The sequence below is a fragment of the Eretmochelys imbricata genome, chromosome 11 (genome assembly GCF_965152235.1).
Source record: "Eretmochelys imbricata isolate rEreImb1 chromosome 11, rEreImb1.hap1, whole genome shotgun sequence".
In the NCBI taxonomy this organism is placed as follows: Eukaryota; Metazoa; Chordata; order Testudines; family Cheloniidae; genus Eretmochelys; species Eretmochelys imbricata.
The window spans coordinates 21,861,932-21,881,202 of record NC_135582.1 but is presented as its reverse complement, the minus strand read 5'-3'; the positions used below and the strand labels follow the sequence as shown (position 1 = coordinate 21,881,202).

At 37.8% G+C, this 19,271-nt stretch overlaps 1 protein-coding gene across 1 annotated transcript in view; it reads left to right on the top strand.

The window, feature by feature from the left end:
• The window catches only part of LRP1B (LDL receptor related protein 1B), a 1,054,628-nt gene that overhangs the window by 358,335 nt on the left and 677,022 nt on the right, over positions 1-19,271 (top strand). The window contains exon 7 of the mRNA XM_077830376.1: positions 4,279-4,441. Within this exon, the coding sequence (XP_077686502.1) occupies positions 4,279-4,441 (163 nt within the window). The remainder of the gene's footprint in view (positions 1-4,278; positions 4,442-19,271) is intronic.

Here is a 19,271-nt window from a genome sequence, read left to right as displayed (position 1 = left end):
ATTGGAGAGCAGCAGAGGGCAGCAGTTAGGTAATGGGACATCAGTGGAGAAGCCACTGGATGGGGGCAAAGATTAATTTCCCTTTTTTTTTGATTCAGACATTTCAGACTGCGTATCCAGAGTTAGAGTCATTTTAAAATAAAGGAACATTTTGTTTCCTACCTAGTAGCTCTTAGAGTATGACATGAGCTCTGCAGAGGACCTAACCCTTTGCACAGGCTCTCCCATCTGTCACTGACCCTTCGGAAGTGTGGTGTAAAATAACTTAAATGACAACAAAACATAAACCTTTGCATAAGCATTTTCCGAAAACTAGGTGCTTCTAGGACCTCCCTGAAGGACTTCTATAACTCAGAGCCGAGTTGCCTTTGCCCCGCAGAGCATCTCCATTCTCTTTTATATCCTGACAAGGTCGACTGCCTGCATCAGCAATCATTACTCTGCATGTCTGTGGAAGGTTTTAGTGCCCAAGTTTAGGGCTTCCCCATAGAGAATCCCTGTATTGCTTTGGAGAGTCCTCTAATCTGTCCACCTGTTACATATGGCTTTTGCAACTGGAACCTCTGCTCTTGCACAGCTCCTCACAGGGGCTCCATATTGTGGAAGGAAGGGCACGAAAATAAATGCTAACAGCCCTCAGTGTTTGTTCTACTCTATTGCTTGGCATCTCTTGGATTCTCAAGCAGCCTCAACTGTGACCATTTCTTTCTGATGTGGAATTTGCTACATTATCCATGTTTTTTTAACCTCTAGCCTTCACTATAAAATGGCCATCTATTGCCATTTCTTGTGAAATGTGAATGAGTAGAGCTGATCACAAAACAGGAAAACTTATCACGAACATTTCCATGAAAGATTGCCCCCCCCCCTTTTTTTTTGTTAATTTCTTGATTTTTTTTGACTAGCTGTGTTAAGATATATGCAAGTATTATTTAAAAGCTATTTTTAATAAAGGAAAAAACATCTACTTGTCCATGCATTACCTAATTTACCTGGAGAAGTCACATACATAGGAAATAATTGTTGCCAATTATTTAATAACTTTTTAAAAATAGGATTAAGTAATCATATAACTATATAATACCACAGTTACTCAAGTGAATATAAAATTACAAAGGGCAACATTTTCAAAAGTGCTTCAGTGATTTAGAAGACTAAATTCCATTTTCAGAATTGACTTAGGAACTTAGAATCCTAATTTTCATTCTCAGTAAATGGGACTTGTGCTTCTAAGTGCCTAAAACTTACTTCAGAAAATGGGATTTAGGCACTTTTGAAAATTGTACATAAAGGCTCCAATATCTATCTATAGAGTGAAATCCTGACCCCATTGAAGTCAGTGGGAGTTTTGTCATTGATTTCAGCGGGGCCAGGATTTCACTCATATTTTTCATTGCATATGCTATATCCTACATGGAGTAAGAAAAATAGCCCCTTCTTTCCCCTGGTATATAACATTTAGGTACCCTCAGGAGGTTTAGGTCTTCCTCTAATGCATCTGCCATTGGCCACTACTGGAGGCAATATACTGGACTAGATGGAACAGTCCTCTGTTCTCAAATGGTAATTCTTATGTCCCTATAATATTTGTCCCCATAAGGAGAGGGGTATAATATCAGCTTTGAATTAAAAGGAAAATAAGTATTAGGTGGAGAGAGAAGATGTGAGTAGAAGTGAGAGCAGTGAACTGTGCAATGTGATGGCTGTAATGGAATACAGCCAATGTTTGTTCCTGATGTTTTATTGAATAAAGTCTTGTATATATTATCAGTCCTTCAAAAGATAATACAAGTTTCTTCATGTCTATTTTAAGTATTTCAGCAAATGCATATTTCATAAACCTCCACTTATTGCCACAGACTCAAATTGTTTTCAATTTGTCTGTCTGAGTCAAGTTCATATTACATACCCTGATACAGTAAATAGATTTATGGTGAACAGTTGAACATCTGTTTCAAGGAAAACTCTACCCACTGCTCTTAAACCAAAAATGTAAAGGTACAAACAAGAGGGAAACAATTCTTATCTTGTGAAATGCAATTTTAATTACAATTTCCATTTGTGGCCTATATGTTGGTGATAACTTTCTTGCTGAAAAGGACACCGCTTCTGCTACAAACAGTGTGGAGCCCATTATAGGGCATTGCAAATTAATTTTAAAATGTAAAGTATTTTAGTGTTTAAAATTTAAAATATTTAAGAAAATAAAGTTATTTTATTATAATGAAACCAGATTAGGAACTGGTTTAAATTGTCTTACGGAAGAATTTCATGCTGCCAGTGTCATAAATGACACTACAATTTTAGCAACATAATAACAACAGTAGAAGACTCAGAAATATTAATTTGAGTGCAAATAAATAAAAGTGTCTTTATTATCAGAGCTTCTGCATGCTCCTGCTATTTGGCTGAATAGAGTAGACACAACTGTCTATTCTAACTTAGCTTTTACCACTCAAGAAAGGGATCTTGGAGTCACTGTGGATAGTTTTCTGAAAACATCTGCTCAATGTGCAGCAGCAGTCAAAAAAGCTAACAGAATGTTGGGAATCATAAGCAAAGGGATAGATAATAAGACAGAAAATATCATAACAGTATGCCCACTCCCTGAATACTGCATGCAGATCTGGTTGGCCCATCTCAAAAAAGATGTATTAGAACTGGAAAAAGTACAGGGAAGGACAACAGAAATGATTAGGGATATGGAACAGCTTCCATATGAGAAGAGATTAAAAAGACTGGGACTTCTCAGCTTGGAAAAGAGATGCCAAAAGGGGATATGATAGAGGTCTATAAAATCATGACTGGTTTGGAGAAAATGAATAAGGAAGTGTTGTTTCCTCCTTCACATAACACAAGAACCAGGAGTCGCCCAATGAAATTAATAGGCAGCAGGATTAAAACAAACAAAAAGAAGTATTTCTTCACACAATACACAGTCAGTCTGTGGAACTTTCTGCCAGAGGACGTTGTGAAGGCCAAAACTATAACAGGGATCAAAAAATCATATGATAAGTTCATGGAGGATAAGTTCATCAATGGCTATTATCCAGGATGGGCAGGGGTGCAACATCATGAGCGTCTCTAGCCTCTGTTTTGCCAGAAGCTAGGAGCAGATGACATGGGATGAATCACTCGATGATTGACTATTCTGTTCATTTCCTCTAAAGTACCTGGCATTGGCCACTGCTGGAAGACAGGAGACTGGGCTAGATGGATCATTGGGCTGACCCAGTATGGCCGTTCTTATGTTCTTAACTATATCTAAGGGAAACTGCACAGGCTTTAAAACAAAAATCTGAAAATTCTTTCAAGGATTCCATCAGAGAAAAAAATATATAGTCACTGTTTTTAAAATGTAACAAAATGTGAAATAACTATCACCTTAATGAGAAGCAGAACTCCTGGTTTCTGTGTCAGGGGTCAGTGACAAGTACCATAAACAAAGATTTAAAAGAACCATCTCATTATAAATCCATAGTATATTTGAATTTCTTTTTTCCCCCCTGATGTAACCCACTCTGGCTGCAATACCCGAAGGTCTACAGCTCAGATTTTTCAGAATCTTAGGAAGGGAATTTCATTTAAAATACATAACTTCTTTCATTTATATACAATAGACTTTTTCATCTTTTTGCAACTTACATGTGGGTTTTTAAACTTACCGCAAAAAATTTTTCTTTAATTTAATCTTTAAATAAACAATATAGAACAAGAGCCACAGTTGTATATGTTACATCTTCCATCAGACAAATTTTTCTGTAGAAAACTGTGGTAACTTCCTGAAACCAGCTGCTCCATTGGGATCTGTAATTTTGTCAGCACACAGCTACCCATATCTGTATTTGTCATGGTATTCTATATTTCATAAAAGCACCCTCATGCAGAGATGTCGCTTCTGGGCAAAACATTAAAAATGATGGAAGTGTCCCAGTTTAAAATAGAGGAGTCTGAATCAGAATTCCTGACCCAGCTGAGATAAATTCATATATTTGAAAAGTCTTTGTAGTTGTACTTGGGTCTTCCCTACTTAAAAGGGAACAAAGCTATCAGGACAGATACTAAGTCATTCACCATTCTTAGTATTTAACACAAGAACTGAATCGCTTATTATATGCCATGGGAATAAATGAAAGTCATTGTATATATTCCAATCATAACAACATCTTGAGCTCTTTAAAATTTTACATCATCTGTTTCGATGGATTAGGCAACAATTCAGTTATTCATATTGCATTTGCACTTTTGATTTAATAATCTCATTTTTTCCTTTGGCAGATGTACAACAAATGGCAATCGACTGGCTCACTGGAAATTTGTATTTTGTGGATCATGTCAGTGACAGAATCTTTGTGTGTAATCACAATGGAACTGTGTGCATTACCCTGATTGATCTTGATCTTCAGAACCCTAAGGCAATAGCTGTTGATCCAACATCAGGGTAAGAGTATTGTTCACATAACAAGTTTGTTAAATTATACAATGCATACATGCATGCAAAAAAATCTAAAACATTTATGTTTTATTTCAGTGCTTGTGCTTTTCAGGCCACACATTTACCTAATATAAACCTTAAATGACAGATTAATTATTAGCTCATGAAACTTCCTTAAAACTTCCCAATGTGATAAGAATGCTACTTCTCTCTAGGAGAGTAAATAATACACCCATTTCATTCAGGTGTTTTGAGATATAATATTTGCAGTTATTTATTGAGCTGTTTATTTTATTGTAAAAAATAAGTACAACAATAATATATATGTAGGCAAAGTGTACATTGAACAGGCTTGCTTCAGTTGTCCCAAGTAATTGCTGAACCATTTTAATAATAGTATATGTTTTTGTAACTTTAATATTGCAGGAGAAATGGAAAAATAACTTAGCTCTTCACAAGTTTTCTCCAGTAAATTTTAACCCTTTTTAGAATATAAAGAAAAGGAATGTCACAAACATCTTCCTATATTTTACTCCCTACTCTGTAGGGGCATTAAGACCTCATCACTAATATGTTTAGGAGCAGATCCAAGCCTCTCTTCATGTGCTCCTATTGGGAGTAAGTGAAATATATATATAAACAGTCTGGATTTGCATTTTTGTTGTATAAACACATTTGGAATCCTTTGGGGAGGAAAACCTCAGTTAAAATACTGGCCACTAAAAACCCTTTACCTTATAACCACTACAAGCTAGAAAAAGTTTTCAAGCAAAATGATGAAGTAGGATGCATCACTGAGCATGGAAGAACTGTTGTTTAAGATGTAAATTTCAATGAGATTTTTGGAGTGGCTGTTTTGTCCTCGTTATTGTTTTATTAGTCTGCAGGTAGTTCAGTATGAAATGAATGGTGGAATATGTCCTAAACTGCCATAAGCCTCTGCTCAATAAATAGGAAAATATTTACTGAAGAAACAGCTTGTCATCCATATGTGGACTTTTGTTACTCTTTACTTAAATCCTGATAGAATATTAAGATGCATCATCACAATGGGTTTAATTTTGACAAGAACAGCTTGCATGTAAACTTTGCAAAGGAAGCTGTATAATATAATTCCTGAATATAGCTGTATTTCTATTGGCAACAGATGGTAAACTTGACTCAGTCTGACTGCAGTGATGTTTCAAAAAGACATTAGTGAAAGAAGTTGTATTTAAACCGATTTGTTTAGTAATTCTCATAAGAAAGAACTGGAGGTTTTCAAATGGGCTAACAGCAGCCTTTTCAACTACATTTGCTTACATCTTTTGTGCTGGATTTGCTAGTTGAATTCCAAAATAGTTATTAAATAATCTTGTCTGTCAAAAACATCGGAATTGAATTGAATTATTTTCCTTGAAATAAAGAACACGGATCTTTTTTGGAACAAAACTGTCATACAGGAATATCATATATGTTAACAAATCTCCCTTTTGAACATCAATATCTTTCTTTCCTCTACCCTTCCCATTTTTCACTGTCATGATATCAAAGGTCCTCAATTTTGCAAAGAGTTTCAGAGTAGAAAAGCCTCATGGTGTTTGCACTTAGTCTCTGAAGGATTCCTGTGGCTTTGATAGCTGTTTAAATATAATTCTGTCATGTATCATTTATTGGAATAGGGTATTAAGTTTTTTATATTTAATGAGTGTTCTGTACACTGAAGTCACGTATATTGTACATGTACGTTGTATGGGTGTTCTATACTTACTTTCAAGAACATTTTTCTCAATTACACACATAAGAGATCGTATTTATTTTGTAGGTTGTCTTATCCATCCCTCTTGCAAGCACAGGAAGTTTCCTTACATTTTAAATCTGACTTCAAACTACTATGAAATATTTTTTTAAGCAACAAAGCTTCTCTCAGTTCCACTGTCAGAACATTCCACTGTCTTTTCCTTTGCTTAAGTCCATCCCATTATTCCTCGAAACAGTTTCACTCCCACTGTTGTGTTTTTTCACCCTCCACACAAACATAGGCCAAAAATGTTTGCAGTGTTCCAAGTGTGGTCCAACTGGTACCATACACAATACAACTTGATTTTGTACAGCATCTTTCATACAGTATCGCATAACCCTTTACTGTATCCCAAAGTGCTTTACTGTATTAAATAATACAATACAGAAGACAGTCTATTAGTCATAACATTTATATATTTCTGGTGCAAAAATAAACAGTGTCTTAACAGTTTTAGATTTTTTAAATAATTATGTGAAGACTTAATCTAATTAATACATTAAAACATTTCTTTTAATGCCATAGGGTCAACTTGTGTCCTCTAATGGAAGAAACCACAGGTGGGAGTCTTAGCAGGGAGGAAAACTCTAAAGTTCCCTTTGCAGACATCTCCCCCAAATGGTTACATGAGCAGTGGGAAAGGGGGTTCTTTTCCTCCCATGGAACGAAGAAGGATTCAGCTTTCCATGGAAGATTCCTTCATGGAATCTTCAGATCCTAGAAGATCCATGCGGAGGCCATAGTCTCCACTGGGGCCATAGTCTCCACTGGCAGAGTGGAATCCCTGGACCCAGGGCTTCCTTTAGTGGCATTCTGAAGTGGAGAGGAGCATCGGAAAAGTTAGTAGAGTCTCAAGCTCTATTCGCTCTCCTGCAGATTCATTATGGGGCATGGGAAGAGATGAAGGGCATCACCCCATTATTGAATAGCATCACTTTCAATACCATGTACAGTAGCGTAATATAGCAGTCTTTTCATTCAGAATACTAATATTGCGAACATTACCTATTTGTGGCATCAGTTAGTTATAACATTTATTTGCTGATGTAAAAATAAAACAGCGCACACTGCTAATTAAATTAAAGATCCAGCCTCAGATTTATATTGAAGTAACTTGAAATGCATTGTTATTTGGTGGTCTGTAGTCCTTGTCCGCAAAAGTGCCCCCGCCAACACTCTCATTTCCTGTGAGCAGCTGGATCTGGGCAGCAGCAACAACACGGAGAAAGACGCTGAAGCGAGCAAGTGTTCATGCAGTAGCCTGGTAGTTACTGTGGCCTGGCCATGGGGACGAGGGGCTGGCTGGGGCTGTTGGAGGGGTGAGGACTGGGAGAGCAAGAGAAAGGGAGCTGAGGGGTAAGGCTGGGAAGGGGAGGAGAGGGAAGGGGAAAGGGGAGCAAGGGTAGTCCCAAAAAAGACAAAATGCAGATTACCTTAGTGAAATGTTTGGGAACAACTGCCCTAGCAGACCCCTGCTCCATTGCCAGCTTCTTTATACTCCTGCCAGCCAAGAGGAAAGGCCATGTGAATCTATGATTACATGGGTGCTGTTGCTCTTCTGGTGGTATCTCTGAATGGCCAAGAGGCATGCTTTTCTTTTTTCTCCTGTATTTCAAGCTAATATTTTAAATATATATTTTCAATTACTTCAATATCAAAGTAGTATTTCTATGTCAATATATCATAATGTTGTATTCTTATCTGTCTCATAATGATATTGGTTTTATTTTGTCTTTATTGAAAATTGTATAATAACTCATAAAAGGTACAGATATATGGAAGTGTATTGTAAATTGAGCACCAAGTGATTGAGGCACATACAAGTGTGTGTATTACTGTCTAAAAGCAGCTGATATTTATACACCTGGTACATATAATTACAAAACATATAATTTTATATTCTAATATAAAACCTACACTATTCCCATAAAATATTATGTAGGTGCTCCCATAAGAAATTCTCCAAATTGCAGTGATCTTCAGTGTATTTGCTCTCATAACCTGTTTTCCAGTCATAGCAAATACCTAACTGTTGAATGTATTAATATTAATACTATTAAGTACGGACAGTGTGCTTGGAACTATGCTAGATGCAGAATCCTCGCCTTGGGCAGAGGAACTTATTAATAGCAAAACTCCCATAGTGACAGGTTTCAGAGTAACAGCCATGTTAGTCTGTATTCGCAAAAAGAAAAGGAGTACTTGTGGCACCTTAGAGATTAACCAATTTATTTGAGCACGAGCTTTCGTGAGCTACAGCTCATTTCATCGGATGCATACTGTGGAAACTGCAGAAGACATTATATACACACAGAGACCATGAAACAATACCTCCTCCCACCCCACTGTCCTGCTGGTAATAGCTTATTACCAGCTATTACCAGCAGGACAGTGGGGTGGGAGGAGGTATTGTTTCATGGTCTCTGTCTGTATATAATGTCTTCTGCAGTTTCCACGGTATGCATCCGATGAAGTGAGCTGTAGCTCACGAAAGCTCGTGCTCAAATAAATTGATTAGTCTCTAAGGTGCCACAAGTACCTTTCTTTTTGCGAAAACTCCCATAGGGGTCTTACTGTCTAGCTTAAACTTTTTTCTTCTTTGCTTTTGTGGTGTGAGTTTTAATTGTTGTACTATGTACCAGAAAACCTTGACAGATTCACAGCTATAGGCAAAACACGGGCAAAAACTTTCTCATGCTGTCCAGGCCAGGATGTTTCCTTCCTATTTCGGAGAAGACCATCTCTAGGAGTGAGAGAATGGTTGAATCATCTTGTCTGTTAAATTATTTGCTTCGCTGGTGAGATGGTCAACAAGCATACCAGTTGTAGTGGTTTTTATGATATGATCATCTGTGCACTTGGAAGTGGACTGGGACCACCAAACTCGTTTCACATATGATGCTGAAAGTGCCAAAGCCTTCATTCACTACCGAGTGATGCAGGAGTTGAGCTTTCGAACTAGAAATGAAAGGCTCTGATATCATGCTACCTGTTGAGCCATCAAATTCCTTCTATTTGGAATTATTGCATTACTTGTGTTAAATGTGTTGATTTTGGTTGGGAGGTAAGCATTTCCACCACGAGAAATGTCTTCCATTATTAGTTTACTCCTGCATGTATCTTCTAGAAATGCAGTGTGAAAAGTGAGTTCTCCAGACAAACAAACAACAGAAGAGGAAATACTAATAAAAAATGAAAACAATTATTTAACCTTGTAGGCTTTGTGCAGGACTGCTCTTTATCTTCTATTTCAATTACTTTCCAAAAGAAGAATACATTTACAATGTAGCTCTGGGATTTGTGTTATAGGGCACTTACCAAAGGAGAAAATTAAGTATCATATATTATGAGTACTTTTTTGTAAACAATTTAAATTTGTCAGTGATGGATATATTTGGGGGAGAAAAAGAGAACAGTCCTAGTAAAAAAAAAATTAAAGAGCAGGAAAAAAATGGAGAAAAATGTTTTATAATAGTACATTGCCTCTCCAGTTCCATCAGAACGAGAGCATTAGCTGCTTCTGCCACCAGCTCATAGAACTGACAAATAGTACTGAAGGGACCCCTTTCTTTTCTGGGCGAGAAACACAAGCTATACCTGTCACTGTTGTCCCTCATCTTCTCTCTTGCAAACTGGTGTAGATCTGATGCTTTTGTTTCATGTGAAACAAGTATGCATTTTGTTTTCATGGTTTAATTTGTAGTCATGGTCCTCTGAATGTACTGCTGCTGTGCACGGGGAGTATTTTTTTTCCAGGAACTCCAGCTAATTCCTCCCTTGTACAAGTAGCATATTCATAAGACCACACCTGTAATTGCCTTGAACATTTAATTTAGTTGAAAGGCAATGCATTTGAAACTGAAAAAAATGTGGCCTCATGGATAGAACACTGGACTGGAACTCAGAAGACATATGTTGTTTCCAACTCTGCTACTGGTCTGCTATATGACCTTGGGAAAGTCATTTAATCTCTCTGTAATTTGTAACTACTATCTGTAAACTGGAGTTAAGGAAACTCATCAACTTTTGTCAAGTGCTTTGAGATCTATGGATGAAAAGCACTGTATAAGAGCTAAAGGAGTACCTGTGGCACCTTAGAGACTAACCAATTTATTTGAGCATAAGCTTTCGTGAGCTACAGCTCACTTCATCGGATGCATACTGTGGAAAGTCATCAGATGAATGCATCCTATGAAGTGAGCTGTAGCTCACGAAAGCTTATGCTCAAATAAATTGGTTAGTCTCTAAGGTGCCACAAGTACTCCTTTTCTTTTAGCAAATACAGACTAACACGGCTGTTACTCTGAAACCTATATAAGAGCTAGATAGTATTATTTATTTATTTTATTAAACAATGCATACTGCCACAAGCTATGGAGGGCAAGAGTTTACTCAGTAGGACTTGAAGAAGAATTAGATAATTTATATGGATGATGAGAACATACACAGTTGCATTAACTAGAATAAAAACAGAGGTATATAATCCCTCATACTACAGGGCATAAGCCACCCCCTACTGGGCAGTGGGGAAGGTGAAAGAGGATAGCAGGAGATCATTGTTCTTGGGAGGTATAGTTTTTCCTTGGAGAGAAGATTATACACATCTGTTGTTTGGTGGTTTTTTTTTTTTTTCCATTTCAATATACATAATTCTACACACCCACATATAATGTATATATGTGTGTGTTGGTTTACTTATCCATGCATAATAGTGTATATAATAACTTTGTCTTTATTATATTTTATATGTTTGAGAGAGAGAATGAATTTTAAGGAGAATTTTGAATGCAGAGGAGGAGGCAGACACTTATCTAGATGCTGCATGATTGACTGGAGAGGTAGGAAGTTGAGCACAATGAAGAAAGCCCCAGAAGAAGAGCGAACCCAAGAGGAGGGAGCTACAGACTGTGTCAAAAGTAGCTGGTAGACTGTAGAATGTAGAGATGGAAGGGCCCTTGGAAGGTTGTTTAGTCTATCCCAGTGCTCTGAGGTCAGATTAAATCTAGGTAGAAGGAGGATAAAGAAGAAACCCTTGGAATTGTTCTGGAATAGATCATTGATGTCATTCATGACAGTGGAGGGGGCAAAAATGAGATTTGAGTAGATTCCATGAAGACAGTTGGAGGAGAGAGTCACAACATTCATTAGAGAGGACAAGTTCAAAAGTTCACCTGCCTTTCAGGGTTACTTAAACAGTGTTGTTTTTTAGGACCTGTGCCCCTAAATCCAGTAGAGGCTATCACTTTTTATTCTTTTCTCATCTTCCTCTCTTGTTGTCTGCAGCTCCTTTGACACAGCCACAGGACTTGGGAAAGAGCCCTGAATTGATATATGAGTAGGTTTTTATTTTCCCACATCCAAGATTTTCTCCTAATTAAAGACAAAGTTTTATAGTAATTTGTAAATAGCAAAAACATTAGTATTTTAATAAAGCTCTATTATTAAACTGCCCAGTGCCTTTTCTAGCTCTAAAGCAAATTCAAAGGGCTGCCTTTAAGGAACATATATTGTACAATAACTGTAAAAGTTTTGAAGGTGACCTTTAAAGAGGAGAAATGTTTATGCTTTCTTTAAAAAACTTCTTTATGATGTCTAATAAAACACTGGAATTTTTTATTATTATTTTATCTTTGGCATTACAATGCAGCTGTTGCTGCCTTTTTTTGTTTGTTTGAAGACTAAGTAACACAGTGAAGCTCAAAGAGCTGAGAAGGGAAGGGATTTTAGTCAGACTATATAAAACTCTTTGATTTTTGTTTGCTTTGATTAACACCTATTTAAAGCAGACGACTGGTAAACACCTAAATGAACAGACTTCTGTGCAAGATTCAAAACTCTGCCACTTCAACTAGAGGTTGAGAAAGTTCCAGTTTCAGTTTCTATGGTCCTCAAGAGAGTTATCTGCGGGCGGGGGGGAGTTTAGGTTAAAAAAACAGAAAATGTAATCTTACATTCTTCTGTTTATTTTTAATTAAAAAGAAGCCTTTTTGGATGGAAACCCATTTTTATTCCTTTGTATATCTCTTTCAAACTTCCTTAAAGTCCCAGGCTTCAATGAGACTTTGTTCCTTACTGGGCAGTGTGGCAGGTGTAGATCTGCTTAGTCAGAAACCAGACTTGATGACGATGATACTGTTGGTGAATTGTCAGTGAATATCCAAAAGCAGCATGTACTATCATTTTTTCTTCCTATTTTTCCTGAAGCTTCATGACATTGCTTGCATGCAGATGCAAACGCAGAAAATGACAGAGGGACTTCTATTAGTCCTCAGATGAGCTCAAAAAATCCTTTGATTTATAAACATGAAAAGAAGCAAACTGAAACAGATGTGAGATACAATTTAAAGTAACCCATCTAAAAATGTTAGCATGAAAAGCAAATATTCTCAGTCAGCAATGAAATAGTAGGATCCAAAATATAGTATACATTATGTAACTGTACATAAATGGAAACCCATTAACAGGACTGTGTTAATGGCTGGATCAAGGTGACTGTTTACCCTACTCAAGGCAGTGCTCAGAGACTGAATTTGGACAAGTCCAATACATGCAGTTGTCAAACAATATTTTATGTGAAGTTGCCTAGTTTCTCTTCTGTTGTGCGTGTCTGTCTGATCAATTACATTGTGTTAAGTGTGAGGTCACTGACCTTAACTTCAAAGCCAGATGTTTACTACGACCTTGTTAACTAAATGCTGTGTCCTTAAATATGGGATCCAAAACAAGTTTTACCCAAAGAGCCGCATAAAATTTGAATAATAAAACATAGGGTGAATGACAAATAACTTTTCTCCAAGCACTGATCACAAAACTTTGAGGAAATAAAGCAAAATGAACAGTATCAGCATTGCCATTAAACAAGTTTAAACATTTCTCCCCCGCATCCCCAACAGAAGATCCTGTTGAATGTCTGACTTTGTCATTTGTGGAGAGCAGAAGGCAAGTTATACAGTAACTGACATCACATCTCTCATAAAGTGAAGTCAAGTAACTTTTCTCTGTCCCAGCATGTACACACTAGTTATTAATAGATTTTAACCAAACTGTTGCTACCGAAAAACAATTTGACTCACAGATGTCCCTGTTACTGCCACTGTGCCAGGCAGCAAGTTTAGTCCCTGTTTCAATGCAGAAAATGACTCTTCCCCTTTCCGAGGGCTTGTCAGGTAACATGAAGGGCTCGGCAACATCCCAGCAGTTTTATTGTTACAATAGTTTCTTCTTGTAGTTGTGAATTCCTCTGCCTTGGAATGAAAGACCGTTTGTATTTTCTCTGCACTTGTAAACAATGACAAATGTGGTGCATTTGCCATAACCAAAGGCAGCTTCTAATAGGCAAAAATTGCTTTTCCAGGGCATGGGATCAGGAACACAGCATAATATATTTGCACTTTGGCCAAATTTTATGAATACTATTACAAATAAAAAATGGGAACATTTGCATAACTAATACATGTATTCTAATACATAACTAATACAGGTAGTTGTTGCTTGAGGTGTTTGAAGGATCATCTATGAGGCTCCCACAAAACAACTGGCTTTTTATATGGTATCTGTAGTGCAGATAATTGTTAACAAAATCACTATCACAACAAATTGAGCTGGTTGGACCAATTTAACTATTTTGGTAGAAAATCACACCCCTAGCCCAAGTAATTAATTGGAGCAAACCAAGCCAAACCTTTATCTGTGTTCCTGGGTGTTTGAGAAGGGCTAAGAGGTGTTTGTTGGTCTGAGTCTCTTGAAAGGGCAAGATATTTTTCTATTTGGTATTTGATTGCCTGATGAATTGATTATTTTGATACTGGGGTGGGTGAGAGGTGCTTTTTTTTCATCTGTCATTTTAGATACTACTTAAAATCTATAGTTTAAAAATTAATATCTAAGCCAGAATTTTCAAACCTGGGAGCCTAATGTTAGCTTACTTAGGCCTCTAAATAAAGGGGCCTGATTTTCAAAGGTGCTGAGCATTTGCAGGTCCCGGTGGAATCAGTGGCAGGTGGGATTGTTTAGCACCTTTGAAGATCAGGTCACTTTTATTTATGTGTATTCCATGTGTGTGTGTCTATCTATATAATGCACACATTTCCTATAAAAAGAACAGGAGTACTTGTGGCACCTTAGAGACTAACCAATCTATTTGAGCATAAGCTTTCGTGGGCTACAGCCCACTTCATGGGATGCATAGATTGGAACATATAGTAAGAAGGTGTGTATATATATATACACATACAGAGAAGGTGGAAGTTGCCATACAAACTGTAAGAAGCTAATTAATTATCCATTATTATAATACATCCGATGAAGTGAGCTGTAGCTCACGAAAGCTCATGCTCAAATAAATTGGTTAGTCTCTAAGGTGCCACAAGTACTCCTTTTCTTTTTGCAACTACAGACTAACACGGCTGTTACTCTGAAACCTAATTAATTAAGATGAGCTATTATCAGCAGGAGAAAAAAACTTTTGTAGTGATAATCAAGATGGCCCATTTAGACAGTTGACAAGAAGGTGTGAGGATTCTTAACTTAGGGAAATAGATTCAGTGTGTGTAATGACCCAACAATTCCCAGTCTCTATTCAAACCCAAGTTAATGGTATCTAGTTTGCATATTAATTCAAGCTCAGCAGTTTCTCTTCGGAGTCTGTTTTTGAAGCTCTTCTTACTATATGTTCCATTCTATGCATCCGATGAAGTGGGCTGTAGCCCACGAAAGTTTATGCTCTAATACATTTGTTAGTCTCTAAGGTGCCACAAGTACTCCTGTTCTTTTTGCAGATACAGACTAACATGGCTGCTATTCTGAAACCTGACATTTCCTATAGCACAAGCTGCATTAAAATTGTAGAAACCTCAGTATTTCTTTATGTCATAGGCAAAGCCCATGCACAAGATTTCAGCTTAGTGGGTTCCCACGGCATATCTGACACACTGAATAGCTATAGAGCTTTTTACCCATAGTGTAAATTATCGGCGGAGCTGGTAGCATGGCCTATTATTAAGGTTGCTTGATGTTTCCCATTATGAAACCCTCTTTTCAGTTGCTTATAACTTTGCCAAATTTTATTTGGACTGAAATTTTCCATACCTGAAGTCTGCCAGATGTCTTTCCATTTTTTTGGTAAGTTTCTGCTAAAACAGCTTGACTGTATGTCACAGTCAGTTTAGCAGATTCTGAGAAAGAGGCTAGGGAAAAAAAATATTACAACTGTTTTTCTGAAGCTCTAATGGCTCCATGCCCTCGAGCAAGGGTTTAATATTTGGGAGGGGTTGTTGCCTTTGTGTTAGGGATCTTTTGACATCCTAATGAAAATTCACCCAAAGACAGGGACATGTTCATTAGAGACTTGTTAGCATTTGGCAGCTAAATTCTCTGAAGATTCCATCTGCAATGAATATATTACAGCCTGAGGATGAAGAGGCTGATTGGGACTTTCCCTACAATTTCCTGGCTGCTTGGAGTTACTGGCACCTGCCTTAGAAACTCAGAGCAGGGAAGAACAGGAGTACTTGTGGCACCTTAGAGACTAACAAATTTATTTGAGCATAAGCTTTTTTAGGCTACAGCCCACTTCATCAGACACATAGAATGGAACATATAGTAAGAAGATATACATACTACAGAGAACATGACAAGGTGGAAGTTGCCATACCAACTCTAAGAGGCTAATTAATTAAGATAAGCTATTATCAGCAAGAGAAAAAAAAACTTTTGTAGTGATCATCAAGATGGCCTATTTCAGACAGTTGACAAGAAGGTGTGAGGATACTTAACATAGGGAAATAGATTCAATTTGTGTAGTGACCCAACCACTCCCAATCTCTATTCAAGTCCAAGTTAATGGTATCTAGTTTGCAAATTAATTCCAGTTCAGCAGTTTCTTGTTGGAGTCTGTTTTTGAAGCTTTTCTGTTCTCTAAGGTGCCACAAGTACTCCTGTTCTTTTTGTGGATACAGACTAACACAGCTGCTACTCTGAAACTTGTCACTAGAGCAGGGAAGCTCTCTCTCTCTCTCTCTGTTAGTGCTGAGACAAGGAGGAGAAGAATGAGGAAGCAGACTTATTTGAATGCAAAGGCACCCCAGATGAATTTGGTGAGGGGAGGGAGAGGTGGTGGATAAGAGCAGGAGGGGAGAGGGAATTTCAAGAGACAAAGTGTGGTGGGGAGCAGAGAGGGAAAGGGAGGGGCATGAACTGGGGCAAATAGGTGCAGAGGAACAGTAGCTGGAGCATGTGGGTAGTAGATAGGAACAGTGGGGAATGGGACAGGAGGCATAGTGCAGACGTGTCTACAACCAGTGGAGCATACTCCCCTAAGAACCTAGAATTGAACCCAGGAGTCCCGAGTATAAACTTCGCTCTGCTGTCAGCAAATAGCTGTGAAACCCATGCAAAGTGCGTGTTGTCTACCTCTAACTCTGCCTCTACTATTACCAGTTACTTTGTTAGTGCAAGTGGTGGAGCTCTATGCTATAGATCTAAGGGTTCAAATCCTGCTGATGCCCAAAGTTGGGGATCAGCATGATTCTACATGATAACATTTCTGGTTTTTTTCAGTTTTTCAAATAAGGAAATTACATTTTAGAAAGACCATTAAAAGAATGTTAAGGTTGCAAAGTCAAGCATTTAAAAGTTAGGAAACACCAGTCTTAAGGTTGCCTGTGCAACCTTAATTCAGTCCTCTTTTCATATGCATTTTGATATAGTCTTCAATTACATGATCACATACTACTTTTTCCACTGCATCCCTGCTTCATTCAGTGCACAGGATGGACTGTGCTCTAGGGCTTGTCTATACCACGCAGCTTTTAGCGACAAGGCTGTGTCGACAGAGCCTTGTCACTAAAAGTCAGAGTGTGTATGTAAACACTCTTTGTTTGAACTTTGTCAGCACTTTTGCTGACAGAATACTTCCAGCCCCATGAGCGAGCGGCGTTAGCTTTGTCAGCAGGAGATCGCTCCTGCTGACAAAGCCGCGTTCACGCTGCCACTTGCGAAGGCAAAACTTTTGTCTTTCGCAGGGGGGCTTTTTTAAGTACCCATGGAAGACAAAAATTTTGTCAACAACTTTGCGGTGTAGACATACCCCTAGAAATGAATCAGGTTTTTATAGTGAAGTAGACTGTTTTCTGTAGGACTCCCTGCCTCATTTGTTGTATAAGTTGTAAGGTGTGTAGTGAGGGAGTTTGGGGATTGCAGGAAGAGATAAGATTGTCTCTTGGTTAAGGAAGTTGCCACACACTGGAGAATTGGATTCTATCACTATGCTTTCCACAGAATTCTGATATGGTGCTAGGCAAGTCATATCAATCAAACTTTTTTTTACAAACCGCCACTAATTGAGCATTCCTCATTTTATGGATGCCCAACCTGAGATACCTGGGGCTAGATTTACAAAAGAGCTGAGCATTCACAGCTGCATTTGAAGTCATTTGGATCTTTGCTTTGAACATATAAAGTGATATAAAAATGGTAAGTACTCTGAAGAAATCAGTCCCCAAGTGCATCAAGGTACACAGGCACTTTTGACAATTTTGGCCTTAATCTCTCAGTTCCCAATCTGTAAAATGGGAATAATGTTGACATTTACTGTCAGAGGAGTTTAAAGCACTCAGATACTATGGTGAGAGCACCACAGAAATGGCCATTAGTAAATTAATAATATTGCACTCAGTGCAGGGTTTGGATGTGTGCATTTTATAAGGCATGGGGACAGATATTGTATAAAGGGGGTAAAAGGAAATACAACCACGCCCTTTCACTTAATGAGGTAGGGGCCCTTTGCAAAAAAATATCATCATCATGTAATTAAAGACTATATTTTAATCCATACACAAAAGGGTACTTAGTTAAACTTGCAGGAATAACTTTAATTCTGGATTTCTCAATTTTTGAATCTTTGACTTTGCAACCATAACATTCTTTTAATGTAATTTTTTGGCTGTATGGATATCTACAATCTATCCTGAAGGACGATCCCTCACTCTCACAGACTTTGGGAGACAGGCCAGTTCTCGCTTACAGACAGCCCCCCAACCTGAAGCAGATATTCACCAGCAACTACACACCACACAACAAAAACACCAACCAAGGAACCAAACCCTGCAACAAACCTCAGTGCCAACTCTGTCCACATATCTATTCAAGGGACACCATCACAGGACCTAACCACATCAGCCACACCATCAGGGGCTCGTTCACCTGCACATCTACCAATGTGATATATGCCATCATGTGCCAGCAGTGCCCCTCTGCCATGTACATTGGCCAAATTGGACAGTCTCTACTTAAAAGAATAAATGGACACAAATTCAAAAACCAGGTGGAGAACACTTCAATCTCTCTGGTCACTCGTTTAAAGACCTAAAAATGGCAATTCTTCAACAAAAAGCCTTCAAAAACAGACTCCAATGTGAAACTGCAGAACTGGAATTAATTTGCGAACTGGACACCATCAAATTAGGCCTGAATAAAGACTGGGAGTGGTTGGGTCATTACAAAACCTAATTTCCCCCTTCTGTTACTCACATCATCTTGTCAACTGTTTGAAATGGGCCACTCTCATTACCACTACAAAAGTGATTTTTCCTCCCTTGGTATCCTACTGTTAATTAAATTGTCTTGTTAGACTGACCTCTCACTTGGTAAGGCAACTCCCATCTTTTCATGTGCTGTGTATTTATACCTCCTACTCTATTTTCCACTCCATGCATCTGATGAAGTGGGTTCTAGTGCATGAAAGCTTATGCCCAAATAAATTTGATAGTCTCTAAGGTGCGAAAAGGACTTCTCGTTTTTTAATGGATTCTAAGTTATTTAACGGACTATAGAGAACTGTACACATGCTATATTAACTTTTTCTCTAGTTAAGGAAAAAAGTCTCACAAAACATATTTGTTATTTAGAAATATTTATCTCTCATTTCACTGAGCACAATTTTTAGTAATTTCTTTTCCTACTTCTTTTTCTTTCTAAAATATGTCTATGTCAAATGAAATTTGTGTATTAGAAGGTACAGAGAGCAACAGATGCTAAGTGTTCAGAGGGAGAACTTTC